The 25,426-nt window shown below is 39.0% G+C and overlaps 3 protein-coding genes across 3 annotated transcripts in view; 2 read left to right on the top strand and 1 right to left on the bottom strand.

The window, feature by feature from the left end:
- The window catches only part of fhod3b (formin homology 2 domain containing 3b), a 97,157-nt gene extending 85,991 nt beyond the window's left edge, over nucleotides 1–11,166 (bottom strand). Inside the window, exons 1-2 of the mRNA XM_073484724.1 lie at nucleotides 11,002–11,166; nucleotides 3,796–3,902 (exon numbers count right to left, since the gene is read on the bottom strand). Of these exons, the coding sequence (XP_073340825.1) occupies nucleotides 3,796–3,902; nucleotides 11,002–11,166 (272 nt within the window). The remainder of the gene's footprint in view (nucleotides 1–3,795; nucleotides 3,903–11,001) is intronic.
- Nucleotides 11,167–12,841: 1,675 nt separating this feature from the next.
- Nucleotides 12,842–17,271, top strand: slc6a19b (solute carrier family 6 member 19b). Its single transcript, XM_073485459.1, has 12 exons — nucleotides 12,842–13,040; nucleotides 14,354–14,494; nucleotides 14,575–14,712; nucleotides 14,809–14,990; nucleotides 15,080–15,190; nucleotides 15,530–15,642; nucleotides 15,722–15,850; nucleotides 15,944–16,100; nucleotides 16,197–16,401; nucleotides 16,482–16,641; nucleotides 16,820–16,982; nucleotides 17,071–17,271. Exons 1-12 carry the CDS (start codon nucleotides 12,842–12,844, stop codon nucleotides 17,269–17,271), a joined length of 1,899 nt encoding a protein of 632 aa, XP_073341560.1.
- A 1,268-nt stretch (nucleotides 17,272–18,539) lies between these two features.
- On the top strand, nucleotides 18,540–23,855 carry LOC141012078 (sodium-dependent neutral amino acid transporter B(0)AT3-like). The gene is given in 13 exon segments (XM_073485461.1): nucleotides 18,540–18,711; nucleotides 19,816–19,956; nucleotides 20,141–20,278; nucleotides 20,395–20,576; nucleotides 21,645–21,755; nucleotides 21,859–21,971; nucleotides 22,072–22,120; nucleotides 22,122–22,216; nucleotides 22,564–22,720; nucleotides 22,811–23,015; nucleotides 23,173–23,332; nucleotides 23,407–23,569; nucleotides 23,676–23,855. Coding segments are annotated over 13 exon segments (1,866 nt in total).
- The last annotated feature ends 1,571 nt before the right edge of the window (nucleotides 23,856–25,426 follow it).

Raw genomic sequence — 25,426 nt, forward strand, 5'->3', positions numbered from 1 at the left:
TCTTTTCAAATATGCTTTTTCTCCTCAAATGAAAATCTTCTGTGTGCTTGTGAGCGTCTGCGAAACAATGTCCAAGTGGGTGAGAAAAAAATGAAAATAATGAAAGCAGAGCTGTCCTTAGAGAGATGAAAGGATATGATGAGAAACTCTGAAAAGCTGAGGCCTGGAGAACAAGAACAGTTGGATTTTGTTGCCTGATTTCTAACTGGATGTCCAACACATCAAGATCACTCAATAAAGCCAAGAAAGGCACATTCAGCACAAAATTGTTGGCTTTCAGATGTGCTTTATATGCAGCAGGGCGGTAAAATGCTAAGAAGTTTCTGTGCTGTATCTCAGCTACACAGTTCACATGCTGAATCAGTTATGCAGTCAATAACAGCACTTCATGTTATCTTCTGAAGACAAGCCAGGGAACATGTCCTTGAAGACTTTCAACTTAACTAATCATCTGCCAATCAATGTCACCTATTTGTAGGACTGCTCACTAAGTTGACTAAACCGTTTTCATTAGTCGCAGAAAAAAAAACCCTCACAGTCTATTAGGGTGCTGCACCTTGTCGTTAGGGCCTGGACGAAAGTATCAAGGGGACCTCTTATAACATGGACTAGTTTGGACGCAAACTACTGCTAGCTTTAGCTGCTAGTCAGCTCAGTTTGCCGTGCAGCTGACTGGGGGGAGTTTTGGTGTTTACACTTTGCACTGCCAGGAAGAGGATGTTTTGAGGAATGAGCACTAGAACCGTAGCCAGGCAAGCAGCCAACGGAAATTAATTGTTACCAAGGTGATTTAATGTAGCAGCAGCTCCAACGAGGACTTTGACAACGGGGACGAAGGAGACAGGTTAAGGCGGAAAGGCCTGAAGTGGCAGAGGAGCGAGTTAATAGCAAGTTAATTTGCAGTATACAAATTCCAAAAGTCTGCGAGTATTTGCTTTTGTGAAGATAGAAGTTGTTATTCCCGTATTTTGAACACTAGACTTGTGTGATGCAATACTGTGTTGAAATACATAAGAAAAATCTCCAGTCTCCTTTGCTGGTTGTTCGACACATTCAGAATCAACTAGTCTAAACTAATAACTAACTACTACTAGTCGACCAGGAAAATCTTTAGTCGGGGGCAACCCTAAATATTTGTGCAAAAAAAGAAATTCAAGCCCCACACATAAGTCCACACATGAATTCAATACATTTTTTTCTACTAAAATGCTACAACAAGCTCACTCTCTTCAATCCACGTAATCCACAAAAATATCCAAGGCTATAAATGCCTGTAAGCACATGTCAGGCCATCTGATCTGAACTATGTCCCCCATCCTCACCTCAGCTCAGGGCTACAAATGCAGGAAATTGTGTGTATGGGGTCAATCAATCTATCACAGCTACAAACCTAAATGACTACCTAAAACTGTGCAGATATGTCTCAGCACATGTCTGGGCTATATGGTCACTTTATAACTTGAAGTGAGACTGTATTAGAGATGGGACAGGGGATTTATGAGTCACAATCTCCTATAGCTGAGCTTCAAACATGGTGTGGAAGTGATTATGGCCCTTAAGCTCCCATGACATGGATATCTCCTGGCTCTGGAGCGCTCTGTCAGAGGATCATACTTTAATCTGTTTGTAAAGACACTAGGTATGACACAGGCGCCTCAGGAATGTAACCTGTCATTAATATCAATTACAGATGGATCCAATGGCCGATGATCAGGGGAGTTCAGGAACTCAGGCAGTGTATGAATATAGTCTCTCATTCCAAAGATAGGTGGCTGGGCTTCAAGCAAAAATAATGAAAGCACAATTTTGCTTGTTAGCTGGAGTTAGTGGTGTTACTTTGACATCGACTTGTAAAAGTAAAAAAAAACTTGGGAAATACCCAAATTCTTTGAGTTGGAGATTGCTGTCAACAGATCTTATGCATTAAAAAGAAAGGTGAAAAAAAATAAAATGGAACAGGTAAAGGTGAAATGCCTCATCAGACCTTTTATAAGCTCAATAATCATCAAATCAACAACACTGAGCAGTGGGGGATGTAATCATGGGCACATCAGCACCATAAAGAGCCAGCAAGCAGAACTGCCCTATTTTTACGAAATAATTGGCTAACCACCTTCAACCCCCAGCCTCCTCAGACAACACTGTGTGGGTTTAATGACACACATCCATACCAGCCCCTGCCAGCTGGCATTACGCGGGCCCTGGCAGACTCGGCCTTCGACGAGAGAAGAAGTGGACCACTTTAACCTCACAGCTCTCAATAGCCTCCCATAAGCTCCTAACGATTTCAGATGAAACTGGGAAAGGACAGCCCGCTCGACGTCCAATAGAAACACAGAGCTAGAGAGCAGCTTATGAATTCCAAGTTAGACAAATAAATCCATACATGTTTGTGGTCCAGCCGACCAGGAACTCTCATGCCAACCTTTGGTTTGTGATCATCTAAAGTGGGCGGCATTTGATGATATATCAACATACTCCACAGTACATGAAAAACCATATGGAGTCAATAAAGTAACTGGCCAAAGAACTTGTTTGAAACAGAAATGAAACTAACACAATTTTAAACCCCTTCTTCATCCAGGTCTCAGAGTTGTGTCAAGACGAAACCTCACTAACAGTTCAGCTACTAAATTAGAAGCTGAGGGTTGTACGATGGTGGGTGTACAATTGTAGTTTTGCCACCTCTAATGAGAGCACTGAGGTAACATTCAATAGAGATGAGGGTGATTACACATTACTACACCTCATAAGTGGTTTAGATGACATCACTGCCGCCACTCGGCCAGGTATTTTAAGGGACATGAATGGATGTATGCCATGGAAACTCTGAGGCATTTAGTCTGTCACCCAGAAGGGCAGTAATACCACCACAGAACTGATAAAACATATAACTTTCATACTATACCAAAAATTATCTGCGAACAAAATTACATATCCTGAACCAATGAGATTGTTGAGATATTTAGCCACTTATTCACGGAGGAATTAGTACTGATATTCAATTTAAACTTATTTTTCCTCTAGAATCCCAAAGTGCTGAAAGACATCTGAAACTGAGAGTCCCTCCAGTGGGGTAAAGCCCTGTCCCCTCAGCTCTTCGACAGACCCAACCCCCTCCTGAGAGCAGCTTTTGAGCAGGAGAGCTCCATCAGCTGAGGTCCGGAAAGGGGATTATTTCACTAATTCATCCTGGAACGAAATGGGTATCATTATGATTCAAATCACTATAATAGAATCAAATTAGGCAAGCAGGATATTAATAAGTTTCACCATGACCAAGGATTTAAAAACTGCATCTTTTCCCTCTTATCTTGGCTGAATTTTTATGTGTCTCTCTCTTGAAACACACTAATCACATTGTACTGATTATGTCCGACTGAAATATGTTGAGGGATTTTAAAAGACAGATTGTTGTAATCAAAATGTCAGTTACTCTTGAATAAGACATTTTTATTTCTGGTTCATAACAGCTAATTTGACCACAACAATCTATTCCTGGACAATCAAAGCCTGGCAAGTAACATACATTATCAACCTGCTAGGCAGAGCCAGTCACTCTTGTGTTTTCAATCTGCTCTGGCACAAATCCCAGCTGCACCTTTTGAAGTGCAAAGAATATATGAACAATGTTTTATGGAGGTACCTAAATGTATTTCCATTTTTAAGTGCAGTAACACAGAATGTTTTTCATTTCAGCATGTTCTGTGGGTGCCAGTGTTTGCTTTTGAAGTCTGGTGATAGTGAAGGAAAAGCTAAGAGAAAAGACGGGCACAAAGGTGATTGTTATCTCACCCTCCTTCCTCCTGAAATCCCTCCAGTTCATCTTTCTGTTCTGCCAGGGTTGACTCCAGGTCCAGGTAGCTTCCATTGTGGGACAGCTGAAGGGCACAGTCATCAGGCTAGACAGGAAGAAGACACAGTAAAGCACTGATTTGTCATCAATCATTTCAAGGTCATGCCATTAACACTTTACATGTGTAAAGAATGATACTGGGAACCAAAGGCCTTCTGTACCAAATACGGCTCCAATCTGATCTGATCAGAACAAACATATCGTCTGAAAAAGGTATAGACCAGGTTGATTTGGAGATTTTGACACAGATCTGCAGGATATGAGGCAACTATTGTGATGACAATATGACTTGCAATAAATAAACAAATATGGAAGTGTCTATATACAGTTTGTGCGTCTTTCTGCTTTAATAGATATTAGATACACTGCTAACATAGACCCTAAATATTGAACAGCCTATGCCCATTGCATAAAGAAATTATTCTAATTATTTCAAACATGCTTTTATTGAGCAAACTGCATATGAATACCTCGCTAGCTAACCTCATAATCGCCACCAAATTGACACCAATTAATCTTTGGCTAGCTGACAGCTAGCTGGGGCTTCATCTGTAAATGCATGGCTCATGGATCCATGGCTCCATCTGATAGGTCATATGTTTGGTAATGCAAAGTGGTTATGCATGGCGCATGCAAATGCAATTATTTTTCTTATTCATCAAGTTTCGGGCTGTCTTTTATGTTGTGTTGTGAAGAGTTATCAGCAAGCATGACATAAAAATTAAGCAAAGTCAACCTTCACAAACAGGGAAAACCATCTGGTAGTTTAATTTTGACAAAAATGGCAGAGAGCTCCTGAGAGGTTGGTTTGCTGCATCTGTGAAAAAGAAGTATGACTGTGTTGAATATTTATGTTTCAAGCTAAGTTCATAACCACAGGATTATTAATCACGATGTGGTAAGACTTTTATTATTTAAATTACAACTTGCAACAACAATATTGCTCACGTTTGCTGTGTGAGAAAAAAAAAATCAGTTATGGTCCTATACAGTGGACCTCAGAAAGTTATTTTATCAGCTTTTGTTAGCGCTCTACAATGACAAACAGGGCAAGATTGGAGAGAAGTTTTGTAGATTTGGAGCAGTTTGGCAGTCTGGTGCCTCTTATCTCTCTGCAGGCCCCTGTCTGATAAACTATCATCATCTCAAGATGATTTTGCAGGGGAGGTATGATTTGTCTGGTCTTGAATGGCTGTCATCAGATGACTGCGGTCGCGGAGATGAAGAATGAGAGTGTCTGTTCTCTTGGCTGGTTGACCTCCAAATTGGAGATATTAACCTATTTATATTGAGAGCCTGTCAGCTCCACAGGGCAGCAGCTCCGACAGTGAAGCAGACAACAGGAAAACAAATACCATTACAGGAGGGCATACATGTGACTTAAGTGGAGAGAGTGGTACTGCTCTGCTCCATCAACAGTCAGGGTGTCTAAAACAACAACATACTGCACACTCCACAAATATAGTGAGCTCAGTACATTTCTCTTCTCTTGTTTGCCTACATTGAGGACTTTGTAAAGTAGAAAATGCTATGATACACTTGCATACCTTACTATTTACACATCCTAAGCAAGCAGCCAGCAAGACTTTTTTCTCTTAAAAGAAGAGAAACACATGTAAACATGTATATAGCATGTAAAACCATGTGTTTTTTATATAAGACCGGTTATTGCCAGGTCCGATGCAGTTCAATTTCCTCTGACATATGACAGTAACTTAATTGAACGTGAAGGAAAAAGGCTGGGAAAGACATTACGGGTCTGATGGCTTTGATCTGTTAGGCCACTCTGTTTGTATTACTGCACTACAGCACTCAAGGACTGTGTCATATTTGAGAACTGAAACAAAAAATGTGGTTGGTTAGGGGAGCTCTCTCTCTCTCTCTCTCTCTCTCTCTCTCTCTCTCTCTCTCTCTCTCTCTCTCTCTCTCTCTCTCTCTCTCTCTCTCTCTCTCTCTCTCTCTCTCTCTCTCTCTCTCTCTCTCTCTCTCTCTCTCTCTCTCTCTCTCTCTCTGTGACTCTGAGCTTCCATGTTTGCTTTCCATGCATGGTAAACCAAAAGATTATTGGTAATATAATAGTTGTAAAAAATTACAGGGCTGCACATCTTCATTTTGACAAAAGAAATGAGGCAAAGCGCAAGGACGAAAACATACACCGAAAGCTTTACTCGATCAGGATATCCTATTGTTTTAAGACAGTGACAAGTCTTGGTGAGATTGCTGTTGATGTACAGGGAGGTAGACTGAGAGGTAGAAAGAGACAGAGAGAGGGGGAGCCAGGTAGACAGAGAAGATAAACAAACAAAGCGTTACTCTACACATGCAGAGGAGGGAAGAAAGCGCTTCCCTAGATTACAGGACAGATTCTGGACAGACAGGAAATCCAGGAATAAGGGCCAAAGTTAGGCCCGCTATTTTTATGCCTATGGACTGATGTGCCTTTAAAAATAATGGGTGTGACAGTAATATGAAACGTAGCATGAAGGAGAAGACACTAAATCATATAAGATGACCAGTGGCTGGGCCCTTCATAATCTGTGAGATACTGAAGCAAACAAAGGAAAATTTGAATGTCTTTACCCACCAGGAGTCTCCCTAATGTCTGTATCACAAAATATTCACTGTGGCACTTGTGGTTATCCTAAATAATGGATTTTTATCTGTTTTCATGTGGTCATACATGTATCTTTGGTGTTAATCGGTAATAGTGGTAATGTACTGCACCTGCCAATGATCTCTTGTCAATTAAATGATCTAGAAGCATCTTCATTCAAAGAACTGTTGAATTTTCTGAATACTGTTGCTGCTTCTATGAGCAGAAAATGTAAATATACCTCAAGATATTTTGCAAACGTAAAAGCCCATCATGAACTGGGTGTAAATGCTGTCAATTTATGAATGAAAATCAGATTTATTTTTGCAGTTCAGTGTGTTATTTTGGTATGTTTTGCTCTTTTTACATTTTGCAGTTCCTAAATTATACTTTAAGTCTTGTTGAAGTTTGTGGATGGAATAAAAGAGAAGAAAAACTGTTTGTTCTTTCAGCTTTACGCTCTGTATCACAACCTGAAATAGACAAAACATTGGGCTGAATTTGCAGCAGAAACCAGTAATTAGCCAACTGTGGGACTGAGAAATGCATTTCCCCACACAAGATTTTGACTCGCAGACCAAAAGCGAAAAAGCAGAAAAGTCAAAGTGAACTGCTCAAGTCTGCTATTAATCAGTCCTCATTTGTATCCATCTCTTCACCCATATATTCACACATAACCAGTGTCACTTTAGGTTCTCATTATATAATCAACCCGGATTACTGTTTACAGGCCTTGCCGTGTATAACCATGCTAGGTTGATGCACTTTAAATGGCCCTTAATCCAGGAACAGTGCTCCCAGATTATCAGCAGCAGAGGCTTCCTTAGCCGTCCCCCGCCCAGGACTTGAACCCACGGTGGCCCTGCAATGGCCAAGTCCAGAGAAGCAACCACAAGTGCTCTGCTCACACACTGAGGTCTGGCCTCTCCCTTCAACCACCATTCTGTGGTCCACTGACCAGGGAGGCAGTTAAGGCAGGCAGAAAGGACTAAAAATAAACACCATGCAATTTCCAATTAAAAACTGCTATCTCACTCCAAATGTCTTTGTATTCCACAGGGGTAAGACATCTGGAATGAGACAGCATATACTCGGCACATTTGAAAATCAACAGCTTAACAAAAACAATGTTGTCTTTTACATAGTTTTGTGCAAATGCTAACCTTGTGTTAGCATGTCTGACACATTTCTGTCTGTAAACTCCATGTACTCTAAATCAAACAAGAGGACTTACAATAAGCCACTTTAAAGAATTAAGGTTTGTTTGATAAAGGTGAGGATGGTATTTGTGGTCTCTCTCCAAAGGCAAGTGATTTAAAACGCATTAGAACACACTTGATGGATGAAGGAGAAACCACAATAGTAATCTCAAGTTTCTGTCAAACATTCAGAGGATGAGTCTGTCCACGGATGCTGCATTCTTCTGAAAGGAGCTAAGACAACTTTTCAAAATGCAGAGAGCGGCAAAACCTCAACTCTGCATAACAATGTGTAAAAGAATTCAAAGGAGCTTTGACAGGCATGGAGGAGGAACCTGTATTTTACAGCATTTAACATAACTTCTCATTATGGGACTCTGTAATTTCTTTGGGGGAATAAAATGCAGGAAAACAACCGGCCCAAAAAATGAAATTGGTAAAGTGAGAGTCCATTCTCCAAGACTCAGCCACATTTTCCCTCCCTTGAATTCTGCTTTGCAATCAGATGCCAGGCCTCGAGGCCACCAGGCCACAAACTACAAAACACTGACAGAGAAGAAGGCATGTGAAGGACTACTGATCTATTGATTTACGTTACCAGTAGGTTTTGCTTTGTCATCTGACAAGGACAATTTATTATTCATAAAAATCAAAAGGCTGAGTCAGGTAATGACCAGTCGTACTTAAAGCAACATTATGTAACTTTTTCCCCTTAAAATAACAGCTTCAAAATCATTTTGATGGTACAGTGTCTTGTAATCAGGTGAATGGTGTCTCTGTCTTGATCACTTGTGTCTGCACTATGTGACTTCAGTGAGAGGGTAGGATCACAGCATTACATACGTGTTTACTGCAAGATACAAGTTTTCAACACATAACATTGTTATGACGTAATGAGTTTTGTTTGTAGTTAGCACCTACATTACATCTGACAAATTGTTACAGACCTGGGAATGGCATTCACAACAGTGGTGTTGCACTGTCGGGTGAGCCAAATCGCGTAAAATACCAATTTCTACATAATGTTGCTTTAACATCCATAAAAAAACTTGTTTACAGATGAGATGCTACAGCTATTAAAATGGTATGGATGAATATTGGTGTCTTAAACATAAGAGTTCAGCCTTCAGAATATTCAGTGCTTCCAGCTTCCAAGTGTGTCTGCTGCCCTGATGAAGCTGTTGTTGCCACACAACAGGCACTTGTGGTTTGAATCCTCGTTGCTATAAGACATAAATCCTGGTCATATTGGCTTTTGATGTTTGAACCTCACTAAACAGTTACTCCTTATTGAGGTTTGACTCTGTACAGCAGCGTGCCCAAGGTGCCATCCCATGTGCAACCCAGTCCAACAAACAACAACCACACAAACACATGTACAGATCTCCCCACTTGAGACTGCGGACTGAAACTGACAGGAACAGCCCAGAGACAGCATATGCAAGCTGTTTTGACTCCCTCGGCACCATGTGTTAGCAGCGTTCTATTTATACCAGATTGCAATGCACCGTAGGGACAGCTCAAAGACAACAGGTTTGTTGTCAAAGGTACTTCCAGGGTCACACCAAAGTCGCATCTTCACATTTAAGTGTATGAATCTGAGAACTCACTGCTCAAATGTGGTGGCATCCACCTGATTGTTATTCTTTTTTTATGAAAAGCACAAGGGCTACTCCTACAAGTTACTGCTAACCACCAATGTGACCAAATCTCACAAACCAGGCGCTGTAGAGCCTACCGCTGGTACTCCCTTCTCTGTCTAGTTTGCGGTCCAGCCGGCCTGCTGCTAAACTGAGACCAGTCGACTGTGCAAAGTACATCAGCTCTTTGTTTGTGTTTTTAATTCCGCCCGCTTCCCTCTCCACTCTCAAACGATGGAAAGCGTTCCCATCCCATCCTGCTGGTCAGACTGAGTGGGCTGCCAAATGAGAGCCAGGCTTGTGGTGATCCACAGCATCCTGAGGCTTCCGTGACTTATCTTACCAGCTCTACGCAAACAAGATGGAGCACCACTGATCTGACAGAATGAAAAAAGACCCTAATTAACTTTCTATTTACACGACTTCCCAACAAGACTGAGATGAATGCTTAATAAAAGACTCGACCTCAGATGCTATTCTTTAAATTTAAAGGTCAGTAGATGAGGCTTTTTGAAAATGTGTTTTGATGCCATAATCTAATCAGAAGGCAAAAAACAGGCGTTTATCAAGAGATGTAGCTCTCAGAGCCCTCTAAAAGAAAAAAATGGGCTTCAGGTTTACATTACTTGTCACTTTATTTCTTAGGGAAACTTAAACATGATAATTACACCATACCAGAGTTGAACATTCAGTGATTTTGTGCTGCTTAAAACTAGCTGTGAAGTTGTTGATTTTGGGAAGGCAAACTTTGGCCAAAACAATGAGTACTGTTTCACCTCCTCAAACAGTTAGGAATAAATGAAAACCAACATGATGCAGCTGACCAAACACAGCAATGTAGAGGTACAATAAAATGCAGAATATGCAGAGAGGAAAAAGAAAAAAGAGTAAAATGTCAATTTACAAAATGATGAAAAAATATGTTATGTCTAGATACAAATGGCTCCAGAAGTTGGGCTGAGATCAGATGGTTGCAAATTCAAATCCCCAGATCTAGGACAATCCGGGTGGGGAATTACCCTCTCCCATCCCTCAACAACTGACCAACTGGCCATTTGACCCCACCTAATCTAATTGAGGGTTTGTAGTGATAATAGCAAAAGTGGTTTCCTGCATGGACTTCAAGCCTGCCAATGGATGATACCACAAATGCAAAGTAGACTCCTTTTCCATGAAAGCCTTACATTTTCATCAGTAACTTCATAGTCAAGCCCTTACTGAAGGTTGAGAGAAGATTAAATTGCTCAACACAGACAATCATTATTAATATCTTGAGTAGACCACCATTGCATTGACTTTTCATCATCTGTGTCTTTTCTCTTACACAAAATAACTGGGCCAAAACTGAAAGATCCCCCCCAAGTCCAGATAATGACTAGTAAGAAAAGCAGGTTAAACTGAAGGGGATTACTGTTTTGGGGTAAACATTAACAGATGCCCACCTCCCCTCACCCAAATAATGGTTGTCTAATCCACTCCAATATCATCTAAAGCCACCAAAAACTCCATAAAGTCATGTTATAAGCCTATCTTACTGACACAGTGTGCATGCTACAACTGTTTGGATGCATGTTGATGCCTCATCAGCATCACAGATCAGCAAACTGCTTCAGGTCACTGGCACAATCAACGAACCATTAGGTTTGTTTGGTGGTAAAAAAATAAAAATAAACATAAAGCTAATCACGAGATTTAAAAAAATCCACTGCATACCTTCTGTGGGGCTTTCAGCAGCCTGTGGACTCCAGCAATCTGATTGATGAGAGGAATATCTTCCCTGAAAGTGTACAGAGGTGGTCTGGTGGGCTCGGGGAAATTGGTGCTGTTAAATGGATCAGTATCATCTAAGAACTGTACCCTGCATACAAACGTAGCCATGATGTATCCATGCAAGGCGATTTTAGAGAATGGAAATAGTGGATGCGACAGCACAGCCTCTGACAGACAGGCAGCCCCCCGGGCAGCGAACTACCGGCAGGTCTCCTGCAGTAGCACGATCCTGCACCCTCTGTTATCCTTGGACCTTCTCCATTCGCTTCACGCAGCGCAGAGGACTCGGGGCAGTGCGCACAACAGTCCAGAAGTAAAGATCCAGGGTGCCTCGCTGAGAGATGGGGTTCGTCAGAGCGGGGCGGCGGTATCCAAGGGCATTGCGGGCGTTTGAGGTGCTGAGGCAGACTGCGGACGGGACTGCTACACTTGGCGCCTGGTCTGTGTGAGCGATGGGAAGCGGCTCCCTCCTCAAGCGCAAACTCTGCCAGGGGGACGCAGCAGCCAGACCTCAGCTGGCCGACACAGCTCATATTACAGGCGCAATGGCGGCCTCCAGTGGCGAACATGAGAAGTGCGCAAAAAAGCTCTGCACCGAGGCCGGCAGTGACTCAGCCATTCAATGCGCAATACCAGTCAGTGTTGTTTAAAACTCAAGCATAGCACCCCCTTTTAGCAGTATAAACCAGCTAATGAATATTAACAATAAAACACAGACTGAAATGTATGAAATGTGAAGTATTTCTGATGCATGACAAATAAGCAATGCTGATGAAGGCCATGAGATGAGCCGAGTGAGTTAAGAGATGTTCTTGTCAAACGACTATTTCTAAGGTCAGAACGAGCTTTAAGCAGGTCTTCATTACATTTATTTTTGTAAATCTACCTGTAAATGAACAGTTGAAAATTATTATGTAAAACACTGTAAGGATTTGTTGATGTGTTTGTTAACTCTCTTGTTATCTTCAAATTTCTTTCAACACCTTTTGTCTGAAAAATGATTGATGACTGATGAAAATTTCCAAATTAAAATTAAATTAAAACCAATTAAAACCAAATTTATTTGTCAGGTGCTTCATGTCTCTTTATTGACTCCCTAGATAGCCCTTTAAATAAAACATAATATATAATAGTGACCACAATATCAGCCATAACATAACAACAGTCTTAAAGGTCCATATTTCTAAAACAGCCTGGGCTCAAACTGAGCCCAAATAACACTGATGCATAAAAAATTTGTACATTGAAAGCATATTTTAATTTTATCCTATCACAGTTGAGTAAAAGTTATTACACATGAAGGGAAAAACTGATGTCAATCATTTATTGAGTCAAATGAATCCCCAAATAACAATTACCAAACTATCTGCATGACTAGATAAAGGCTAGTATTGCTGCATATTCTTCAAAGCTATTATACCAAAATTATACTTGACACTCAGCCCTAACCTACACACTGCAACACTTCCTGTAAGTGACACATAGGCTCGTTAAGGTGTTACCCTTCAATAAATCCTATAAAACACTGCTCCTTTTCTCCAATAAACCTCAGAAAAACTTCTGTGCATTGACCCTTCCCCATCAGATAAGACACTAGTTAACCATAATGGCTATTCAGGGTAAGCTTGGGCTTCAAACACTGCACACCTCAGCCACAACCTAGTCAATCTATTACAGAGGGCCATTACATAATCTAGGAACTAACGGTGTGAGCCACAATTTGGATTCCAACACTGTACAGTGCATTACTGTATCACTGCAATACTATAGTGTTTGACAGATAATGAAGTTAAAACTCCCCAATCCAGGCCTGGAGGACAGGATATTGTCCCATCAGCAGCTGGACAAGCTGGAAGAGGAAGAGGCTGCAGACAGACCAAAATGGGACAACAAGGCCCAGTACATGCTGACTTGTGTGGGATTCTGTGTGGGACTTGGAAATGTCTGGAGGTTCCCATATCTGTGTCAGAGTCACGGAGGAGGCAAGTGATGCTTTCTTGGTTTACTAACCTAATTTTGTATTTAACTATTTAAAAGTATTTTTTGAGCAAAAGAAAAATAATTAATATTTCATTATACCCTAATCAGTGATAGTGGAAGAGAACAGGAGTATTAGGTATACTCCCATATGTCTTCATTTACAGGGATCAAAAATGTATAAGCTCTCTAAAGCATTTGTCCGCCTGTCACTACCATCAGAGATGCATTTTATACCAAATGTTTGTTAAAACAAATACAGGACGTGTAGTGTTGTCAAAAGTATCAATACATCGAAGTATATCCATACTGGGTATTTGAAATGGTTTAAGTACTCTGCAGTGTCGATGCTCCAGTACTACCTGTGTTTTTTTGCTCTCCTCTCGGACAGTAAATTGACACATGCACCGCTGCAGTGCCTGCTTTGTTGTACCTCTTCCAGAAGTACATTAACTTAGATGCTGTTGTGCTTAACACACAGTGCACAAGCCTCGTTATATTTATCTTTTCATAGAAATCTGATATTTTATGCCCTCAATGTTGTGCCAATTTTTCCCTATGGTATCGAATATGGTACTGAAAATCAATATTTTTCAAGGTATTGTATCAAAGTTAGAAATTACAGTGTTGTGAAAACACTGAAGACGTGCCAATGTAAAAGTGATAGCCATTTTACTGTTGGTCAGGCATGAATTTTTTTTCTGTACTTCCATTTCGTTTTGTTTTTTTAAACCATATTTTGTATTTTTACATTGTCTGCATATGTGTGAATGAACTGTTTGCTGTGATTTTATGTTTCCTTGCCTCGATTTTCTGAATTGAACTCAATTGAATTGCATTGCAGTTCTGGATCACTGGGTATGACGATGAGTTAGCGACCAATATCACAAGACTGCTGATCTAGTAATGGCTTTGTCCTTTAAAGTGAGTCATTATACAGGAAGCAGCTTAAATGACGTTCAGCAGTGTGTACTCAAAAACATGGCCTGTAACTGACCTGTTGAGATAAGAAATTTTATATGTTCCGATGGAAAACCCTTGTAAAATGCTAACTGCAAAGGCTTGAACGGATTGTACGTTGCATTATAAACCTAACTGACTTTATCTCTGCATGTGCTCACATGCATCCTGAATGATTAACCTCAGGATGTTGGAATTTTTTTGTACTTCCTGTAGAATATATTTTTGTCTCGTCCTCAAAAAAAAAATTGTGCTACGCTCCTGGATTTTTCTTTGATTTCGAGAACAGACGTATTCAATGATATAATAAATTGACAGATTTATTGTCACCGTTAACAGTTCCTTTGATTTCTTCCAGGTGCATTTATGATACCATTTCTGATCCTGCTGGTTCTTGAGGGAATCCCACTTCTGCATCTTGAGTTTGCCATTGGTCAGCGTTTAAGAAGAGGAGGTTTGGGAGTGTGGGCTACAATCCATCCTTATTTGACAGGCATTGGTAAGAAACGTTTTGCATGATGTTTGCCAAAACTAGAGGAAATGTGCCTTTAAAAAAACCTTTTAAACATTCATTGGCAGGTATTGCATCCATGTGTGTATCTCTGACAATCAGTCTCTACTACAACACCATCATTGCCTGGATTATGTGGTACTTCTTCAACTCCTTTCAAGAGCCTCTGCCTTGGAGTCAGTGTCCCATGAACGCCAATTTAACAGGTAGTGCTCTACTGGTGCTGTAGTTCTACAGAGTGGGAATGTTATAAACTCTTAGATTTATACTCAGTGACAGACGCTGTTGTTAAATTTTGTCAGGCATCATCTCAGAGTGTGAAAGGAGCTCCCCTGTGGATTATTTCTGGTACAGGGAGACCCTGAACACAACTCCATCAATCGAAGAGGATGGTGGTCTGCAGTGGTGGATTTTATTATGCCATGTTTGCGCGTGGTCTGTGGTCTATATCTGCATCATTCGCGGCATTGAGACCACTGGAAAGGTAGAGCACATTGCTTATTACAAAGATTTTTAAATTCTGCTAAACAATGATTACATATGTGAATACTTTTTTTGTTTTTTTTTCCTGAGGCTGTGTATGTGACTTCAACCCTTCCCTACGTGGTGCTGACAATATTTCTGATCAGAGGACTGACCCTGAAGGGCTCTTTTAATGGAATAAAGTTTCTCTTCACACCAGATGTAAGTTGCACTTTTTAAATTCCTTTCACGAATCACACTTGTCTTATTGACAAATCTGAATGTAGGGAACACCCAGTTATTAAAATATGTTTTAATGTAAACTGGCAAGTATAGGAATAACCTTTTATACTGACCCTCACGAAAATGTCACACGTGAATTGCACATGTTCATCCACAATTCGTTTTTTTCACATGAGGATCAGAATTTTCACATGAGAAAACAATTATTGTTTTACAGAGGATTAAATATTTATTTTTTACAACATTGGAGGTACTATATAGCCAGTGCAGAGCTCACTTATAATCACCTGATCAATACATTTCTACTAATTCTTCCAGTTATCAGAGCTGGCAAAGCCAACAACGTGGCTCGATGCGGGTGCTCAAGTTTTCTATTCCTTTTCTCTGGCTTTTGGTGGTCTTATTTCCTTCTCCAGCTACAACTCAGTGCAGTAAGTTTGGTTATTAGCTGAGTCATTTAATGTTACAGGAAATTGCACTTAATGACATAATATTGCCTTTTTCCCTTAGTAACAACTGTGAACAAGATGCAGTGATCATCTCAATCATCAATGGCTTCACCTCTGTCTATGCTGCAACTGTCATTTACACCATTATTGGCTTCAGAGCAACACAGAGATTTGACAGCTGTCTTTCTGGGTACATTGTGTCTTTTTTTGTCAAATTATTTTTCTTATTCAGCAATACATCAATTGTGAAAGTATTTTTATCATAACAAATCTTGTGTTTTAGAAACATCGTAGCGTTACTAAATGCATTTGAGCTTGCTGAGAGCGACATCACTGACAGCAGCTACGATCAGGTTGTTCAACGTCTTAACGCAACATACCCTGACGTTATTCAAGGGTTGGATCTAAAGACTTGTAACTTAGATACTTTTCTCAGTGAGGTAAGATTTCAGCAAGTTTGTGCCTGATGAGAAATGTTTATTATAAAACCATTCTTACTGTGCTTTGTTATAACATTGTGTTGTGTTTGGGCCTAGGGAGTTGAAGGGACTGGTTTAGCCTTCATTGTGTTCACTGAGGCGATCACCAAGATGCCCATCTCACCGTTGTGGTCTGTCCTTTTCTTCATAATGCTCTTCTGTCTCGGCCTGTCTTCTATGTTTGGTAACATTGAGGGAGTTATAGTGCCACTGCAAGACCTCAAAGTTTTCCCAAAAACATGGCCAAAGGAGGCGACCACTGGTAATTTCCACATCTATTCTCTCATTTTACATGTCTAAGGATTTCTGGAATATTTCAATCAATTCTTGACTCTCTTTCAGCTGTAACGTGCTTGATCTGCTGTGTAGTGGGTCTGATATTTCTCCAAGGCTCTGGGAATTATTGGCTTTCACTCTTTGACACCTATGGAGGATCCATCCCTCTGCTCATTGTTGCATTCTGTGAGATGGTATCAGTGGTGTACATATATGGGATAGACAGGTGATATCAAAATACAAATCATTTAAAATATCACTATGTTAATGTCTTTTATAATCATTTGTCTGTTGATGCTATCAAAATAATTATAAATAATTAGTGGAGCTTGTATGCTTTTCTGTTGTTTTTTAGTTTTTTTGTCTACACACTCTTGACAACGCAGTATGTGTGTCACTCCTAGGTTCAATGATGATATAAAGTTCATGATTGGACACAAACCGAACTTCTTCTGGCAGGCAGCATGGAGAGTCATCAGCCCACTCATTATGCTTTTCATCTTGGTCTTTTACTTCATTACTAAAGTTTCTGAAAAGCTCCTTTACAAAGCCTGGGATCCTGAATCGGTAACTATGAATTTATTTTGAGACTAGACTTTTTAGATGGATAACCGTCAAAACTCAAACTATAGCATTTATTTTCTTGTACTTTCAGGAGAAATTCCCTACACTGGTGGAGAAGACATATCCAGTCTGGATCTATGCGGTCATTTTTGTATTGGCAGGGATACCCTGTATTGCTATACCTTTTGTTGCTGTCTGGAAATGTTTAAAGGCAAAGAAGAATAAGGCAGACCTTCATATTAAGTCTGGTGAAATTCAAATGAACATTGAGACTGTAAAATCCTTAGCTTAGTATTCTACTGAAATTCCCAATTTTCTCTTTTTTTATTTTTCAAAACATTCAAATGAATTGATGATAAATTACACTGTGACAATATGAAAAGCAGCAAAACAGTTGCATAACAATGCAAGGGATCACTTTAACAACACCTGTCATAAAAAGAGCTTGGAGGATTGCTGCTAGTATGGCTAAAAACATAATTTACCATGGCATCAAACAATATCATGGAGGGAGAAGCCCTTGCAGTGTGCTCTGCATTATTCCTGAGGCTCTATTGGTTCTGTATCTGGTCTTAAATCTGAGGCACACTTTTGGCTGGGACTTTGCCAGCAGTGTATATTTTTAAACAAATTTGCATTTGGTGTCCAATTACTAAAAATAAATCGACAAGTTGAAATCTAGCGAACATATGATGTTAGTGTAAGCCCATAGTAGATTTCTGTCCCATTGCCCTGTTGTGCGCTGCTAAATAGTTTACATTTGATTAAACAATTAAGGTTTTGAGACTTGGAGGAGTTGCTGCTCCAGAAGGAAGCTGACTTGAGCCGTGTAATGAAGGTACACCTATCTGTCCAGCTGGGGTCACTATTGTGACGTGTTAACAGCTTGGAGCGTATGAAAGGTGAATCGAATATAGATTAAATCAGCTGCATATCGTTATGTTTAATTCCTAAATTTCTACATTAGTGTGTAATTTGTAAAATTAACTATGTGTGTTTCACGACTCTATTCTGTTTTATCGGATTTCCAGTTAAGAAGAAATGATATTATTCTGTACACATTCAATGGTAGGAAGGAATTTTAAATAATGTTTCAGTGACTAAATCTGATTAGGTATTCTATTAAAAGTAAATGTTTTTTCCAGTGTAAGTGCTGTTTGGTAATTACTGCTATCTCAGACTGTTGGCAAATAACAGTAATGTAAACTGTTTCATGTAACAAAATAAAAAGGCATGTGTACTATCACAGTTTTACTCCTTAGGTTTCTTATTTATATTGCGTTGCATTACAATCAACTGTTATCACCTCTGTTTTCAACATCATATCATGCTGCTTTATACAAAAGGGCTTTTATTAAACAAACACCAGTGTTCCCACAGCCTCAAGAGCTAACAAGAAAATCATGGCTGATAAAGTGACTGATGTCGCCCCCTTTGTTCTCTGATACAAACAGGTAAAAAGTCACCAGGGCTGCCCCTTCTTTTCAGACAAAGTAGAAGAGAAGTAGGACAAAAAAAGATTTGTGCTGGCCTCATAAAATATACAGAAACAAACAAGTGATGGATAGAGAAACTGAAAGTGCTGAGCATACTCAGGATAATGGACTTAAAGAGATCACTGAAAGACCAGAATGGGACAATAAAGTGCAATATTTGCTAACCTGCATCGGTTTTGCTGTGGGACTTGGGAATGTGTGGAGATTTCCATATTTGTGTCAAGTCTATGGTGGAGGTAAGAGCCTTTCATTGACATTGTGCTGTAAACTATTAATACAAAAAGTTAAGTTGGACAGTCCAGCAAGAAGCTTTTCATTAGGTATCCCCGACAAAAAAGTTTTACAATAAATTATCAAAAGTCTCCCTCTAAAAAGCTACTAACTTGTTCTTAGTGGCTGTTATTCAAAAATGTATAATTGATTTTTTAAATTATTTATATTGCCTTAAGGTATGAAAATACCAAGATACATATTTCAAAGATAATTTTCATTATTAACAACTAATATGTTCGTACTACGGCAACAAACAGATGCTCACATCAACATGCACACACCCAGGCAACAGTTCTACTTAACGTAACAATAATCATACCATGTTGGTTTTTTTCCAGTTGTTTTCTCTTAAGCCTGTCCTTTATTCTTACTTTTTATATCTTACCACGTGTGTCATGGCTGAGACATAGATCCAAATATTACTTGATGTTTCATGCTATAATTATCTTATTTTCCAAATATACACAATTGACAATTCCAACTTTGATTCAACAACTATTCAAGATAAACATGCCAATAAAAATAATAAATTATAATTGCAGATCACTATAAAATTGACTCTCAAATTATATTTTTTTGTTTTCTGTCCTTTGCTTTTTGATCTTAAAAAACAAATTACAAAAAATAAAGAACAACTTGAATAATTTAAGTATGTGTGTTTCCAGTGAGGGTCAATCTAAACACATGTCTGACCAGAGAGATTTTAATATGTTACTTAGATTTCACCAATGATTTAGAGACATATGATACTGCAGTAATAAGCTGTGACTGAATGAATTTACTCAATACAGTGGTGTGCAAAATATACAGTAGATTAGACAAAGTACAGTATGTCGGGTGTTCAGATCTACTGCTTGGTATGAGTCAGTGCGATAAAGTTCTGATTGTTGATAATAAAGTGTCCAGTAAACGGAAACTGAATGACCTTCAACCATTAAGGCAATGCTAGTTTTTTTTCTAAGATGAAGTCAGTTTCTTACAGGAAATCATGAAGTCATATTTTTTTTGTTCCACCATTAAAATATTATTGGTCAATATTGTCACTTATAAATTTGATTTATTCCAAGGGGCGTTCCTGATTCCTTATGTCATTGCCTTGGTGTTTGAGGGACTTCCTCTGCTGCACATGGAACTGGCCATTGGACAACGGCTCCGCATGGGAAGTGTTGGCGTGTGGATTTCGATCTCCCCATATCTGGGAGGTTTAGGTGAGAATGTTTGGCACTAATGAACCAATTTTGGATATCACTCAAGAGAGCAAGATGCCAAAAAAAAAGGAATGTGCTGTACAACACGAAGCTGTGTAAAACTTCTGTATGATTACCTTGAGGTCAGTGCCATCCATAACATACATACATTTCTTGGTGAATTAATGAAAATGTGTATACACAGGTGTGGCTTCCATGGCCGTATCCTTCCTAGTTAGTCTGTTCTACAACATGATCTTGGCCTGGATCCTCTGGTACTTCTTCCACTCCTTTCAAAGTCCGCTTCCCTGGAGTGACTGCCCACTGAACTTGAATCATACTGGTAATTTTTACATCATAAAATTGTACATCAGCAATACATGCCAAATAATAATTAGAATAGTAAAAGACAGAAAGTCCCATTAATTAATCATGATATAAATAATGTCTTTGATACAGGCTATGTAAGTGAATGTGAAAAAGGCACACCAGTCAACTATTTTTGGTATCGCGACACACTGAACATAACACCAAACATCGAGACCAGTGGATCCTTGCAGTGGTGGCTCGTGCTGTGTCTTGCATCTGCTTGGTGCATCGTGTACATTTGCTTCATACGTGGAATTGAGACTATTGGAAAGGTAATTTTTCACCTTTTTGATGTAATTCAACAAATATTTTTTATTGGTATATCTATCTCTTATATTTTACAGCCCAGGTACCAGCAATTAATGGTAAAATGTTGGTGCCATGAGAGTAACTGTGTGAGAGACACTGGCTTTCCTATCAGATTCACATGAGCTAAAAGACACATGAATATGAAATTCACCATGCACATGTTATAAAGCTAACTTTAACAGCTAGTAATACTGACGTTCAGCAAAATCACAACTAGTCTATAATGTTTTGAGACATGTTTTTTCACATCCCCGTTAGAGGCTGAATTAGAGGTAATAAAGTTGATGGATGGAAGATTGTTGTTTATTATCCAAACGACTGAAAGTAAGTCAAGAGTTGTAGAGTTAGTAGAGTTGTAAAAAGGCTCTCTACCCTTGAGGCTCCAAACAACACACACTCAAAATGACCTGCACATTGATAAGGCAATCTCACTAATGTTATGTAATTTCTATAAACAGATCTGCAAATAAATGCAGAATCTGTAGGCAAGGGACAAGATTTTGATGTTGGAAACTTTCTGGTTTCAGTTTAAAGCCAGTGCAGTATTGACCAATCTTATTCACGTGGGCTTTGGATGCCTGCAGCTAAATAGTCTGTGTGGTCAGCAAAAGTGGCGTGCAATCCTGGAACCCATTAGTTATCGTCAAATGACAATTTAACTTTTTATGAGCTTTGTTTTTCCAATTTATTTGCATTCACATGCAGACATCTGTTTATACAGATTAACTGAAATCTTTCCTCCAACTCTGTTCTCACGTCTCAAGTTGCTCATTCAACTGTTATCAATGACCAGAGCATGGGAGAGGAAGTCTTGGCTCATTTATCCATTGCCTGTTACTGGTTACAGTGGAAGCCCGAAAACATTGGCCGTTGCCCCAAGAGGCTAAACCATTGTAAGATGATAGCTGATGGGTTCAGATATTGGGTGTTATGAAATTAAATGGGAGTGCATGCAAAAGATTAGAAAGAAATTTCTAAAATGTTTGATGTCAATAGGCAATATTTTATCAACATCCAAACTTTTTCAACAGGCCATTTATGTGACAGTCACCTTTCCGTATCTTGTTCTGACCATCTTCTTGGTCAGATCCTTGACTCTGTCTGGGGCTACTGATGGCTTAATATATCTCTTCACGCCAAATGTGAGTTTGTCATCTGTTTCTTATCAAAATAATTTCAAGACAAGATTTACTTCTGTCTGAAATCTGATATCTCTAAACAACAATTAATGTGTTCACCTCACAGTGGGAAACCCTCAAAAATCCTACAGTCTGGTTGGATGCCGCTACTCAGATTTTTTTCTCTTTGTCTTTGGCCTTTGGGGGACTCATTGCTTTTTCCAGTTATAATGCTCAGAAGTAAGAACTTATTGAACTTATTTCTATTAATGAAAGAGTGCACATTTGTATGAAAGTTTAAAAAATAAAATAAAACTGAGACAGTACCTTATCTTTGCAGGAATAATTGTGAGAGAGATGCCCTAATTGTTGGATGTGTGAACAGTTTGATGTGTGAACAGTTTCACGTCAATATATGCATCGATTCCTATTTTTGCCATTCTTGGATTTAAAGCAAATGAAAACTATGATGCCTGCAGAAATTGGTATGTACCATTGAGGTAATTACGGTGTGCCATATTACAGTATATCCAGTTTGATAATTATACAGTATTATTATTAGATGTGTAACTAACAATTATGTAATTACAAGTTGTCAGACCTCTGAGCAATGCGACTGCTGTGACAATACTGTATATGCCACTTCAGTATTAGGCAAAAACATTTTAAAACACAATGTTTTTACCTGAATAGATTCATGATTTATTCATAAGCCAGAACATTCTTTTCTATATCCCAATTACTGAATAAATATATTTTAGCCCTGGTTATCATTATAATCAGTAAAGCTTGTAGTAGTAGTGTTAACTGGTTGATTTCTTGTTGATTTTAGGAACATACTAAGATTGACCAATGCATTTAACATTGGGGATGAAAACATAACTCTTGAAAACTACAATGACTGGTTAAACTATCTCAACACAACTGATCCCTCGGAGGTCCAAAGCCTCGATCTTAAGACCTGTGATCTACAGACCTTCCTGGACCAGGTAGTATCATCTGTTACTATTGAAAGTAGTGGTTATCAAAGTTTTGTGAGGAGGTTGTGTGTGACCTCATGCATAACATTCTACCTGTAGAGTGCCACTGGAACTGGACTGGCCTTCATTTTGTTTACTGAGGCGGTGATAAATATGCCAGGCTCTCAGGTGTGGGCGGTGCTCTTCTTTGTCATGCTCTTCAGCCTGGGCCTGTCGTCCATGTTTGGAAATCTAGAGGGGGTCTTAACTCCACTGCTGGACCTGCACATGGTTCCATCCTGGATGCCTAAGGAAATTTTTACAGGTAAACCAAGTTTCTATTTTAATATTACTATAAAACTGACAACATATAGTGCAAAATACTTTATCTACATGACAGTTATTATGAAACTCTTACACTAAAGTCATGTGCAAACAATCAAAAATGTTCTATTTCCTACATTTTCCTTTTTGGCTCATAGGTTTAATTTGCCTCACCTCCTTCACTGTTGCCCTCATCTTTACTTTGGGTTCTGGAAACTACTGGCTGGAGATTTTCAACAGCTATGTGGGATCCATGCCTCTGCTCATCATAGCATTCTTTGAGATCATCAGTGTGGTATACATCTATGGAATAAACAGGTAATAATGTAATTCATGTCATTTTTATTCTTGTAATATTACAACATATCTAAACTGTTTCCATTTGCCCACAGGTTTAATGATGACATTGAATGGATGACAGGTCGGCGGCCAAACATCTACTGGCAGGTCACATGGCGCTTCATCAGTCCTTTAATGCTTCTGGTGGTTTTTGTGGCATATGTCATAGTTGAGGCCGAAACACAACCAACATATAACGCTTGGAACCCAGATTATGTAAGAAACTTTTTACAGTTGCTCTACAACATTACAGTGTTGTATCTGTTAAAAGTGGCACAAAATTAAAAAAAGACACTGACTTTCCACTCCATTACCCCCACAGGTGAATTTCCCCCTTGCTGATGTTCAAAACTATCCTGGTTGGGTTTTTGTCATATGTGTGCTTTTATCTGTCCTTCCTGTTGTCTCCATTCCTCTTGTGGCTCTCTACAAATTTACGGGCTTCCTGAAGAAGTACATTATGAACAGGCACAACCAAAACCCATATGCAGATGACCTGTAAATGGAAATCTTTCAACATCTTATCTGCTTGGTGGTCACGACTACCAGTGTTAACAAAAAAGGCAAACAATTTTTTTTACTGATTATTATTGTCATTTTGTTTTCTATCTTTTGTACTGTATGCTACATTAAAGCTCCAATGACATTATCACTTGTTTAGCATATTGGCAGTAGCAGCTGTAATTTCTGTATATTCGCTAAAATTAAAACACATTAATTTCATCCTAATTTACACTAATGTATTCATGTTGTTCAAGGAAATTCAAATGTCAGCCAGATCAAATAAATTCAGGACAATATCCCTGAGATTAACATTAACAGGAGAATCCTAAAGGCTAGAATTGAATATCAGTTTTGTGTTAATATTTGATTAAAGGAAGACAACAGTTAATTTCCTGTGTTGGTGTTTTGAATGGGGACAAACAGAGAGTGATGAATCACTTTTCTGAATGGTTTGTGATAAGCACATTATTAACTCTAAAAAAAAAATACAGTGGTTTACAATACAACTGTGTACAAGCAATGCCAATGATACAATGATATTTGTAGCAATGTTTATATGTTGCCTCATTATTGTTGCCATCACTTGTTAAAATAATGCATCTTCTTGTAAATCACATTTCTGTGATAAAACTATCTGCTCTCTACCCTGGGTCTTGTGAAAGATGCTATATAAATCCAAGCTATTATTATTGTTATTATTATTATTATTATTATTATTATTATTAGTAGTAGTAGTAGTAGTAGTACTACCCTCTTTTACCTGCAAGTGTGAAGAGTGATGTAGTGTTGCATGATGAGCCCTTTATGTAACTTTTTTTGCATGTCAACAGTGCATGTGGGTGTATGCGAGTAGCAGGACTCGGCGGTGCATGCATGTGCTCACTGACCATGCGCATATGCGTGTGTGCATGTGTGTGTATTTTGAGTCATACGAGTTACACGGTTGTCCTTTTTGTGGTGTGGGTGGACAGTGATATTGTCCCCCCAGAGTCACGTGCTTTGGAATATGCTGGCTGCCTTTGTTGCCTCTCTGCCTGTTCTGCTTTTCTGGCACTTTCATACAATGGTGCACTTGAACACTGTGATGTTATTAAGCCTTTCAAACTACTACAGCTTGAATTCCAGCTCTTAGGAAAGACTAGCATCCCAATGTAGGATACATGGCACAAGATACATCATCGAGGAACAACAGAGAGGATTGAGTGTAACATCAGAACAAAGGTGATTGACCTTACATTGACTTTAATAAGAGTGTTTTAATTATCGTCAGTTTAAGACTGCATTTATAGAGCTATGCTAGCTGTCAAGCTAATGCTATTTTCAGTATCGCAGTGTCTGAATAACTTATGAAATCTTATTGTTTGACATTTTTTTCTGCTTCACAGTCCGATAGCCATTGTTTGAGCCTCTTGTATCTTTGAAAAACACAAAATTGATTTTGATTGAAACTTTGTGACTTAGATGTGAAGTTGGCTACTTATGGCAGGTATGGCAGTTTGCTGAGTTCAAAAGGACATGGCCAAGTTTTGTTGCATAAAGAGGCTGGCTCGGAAAAATAATTTGTGTTTT

Source organism: Pagrus major, chromosome 17, assembly GCF_040436345.1.
Source record: "Pagrus major chromosome 17, Pma_NU_1.0".
Taxonomy (NCBI): Eukaryota; Metazoa; Chordata; class Actinopteri; order Spariformes; family Sparidae; genus Pagrus; species Pagrus major.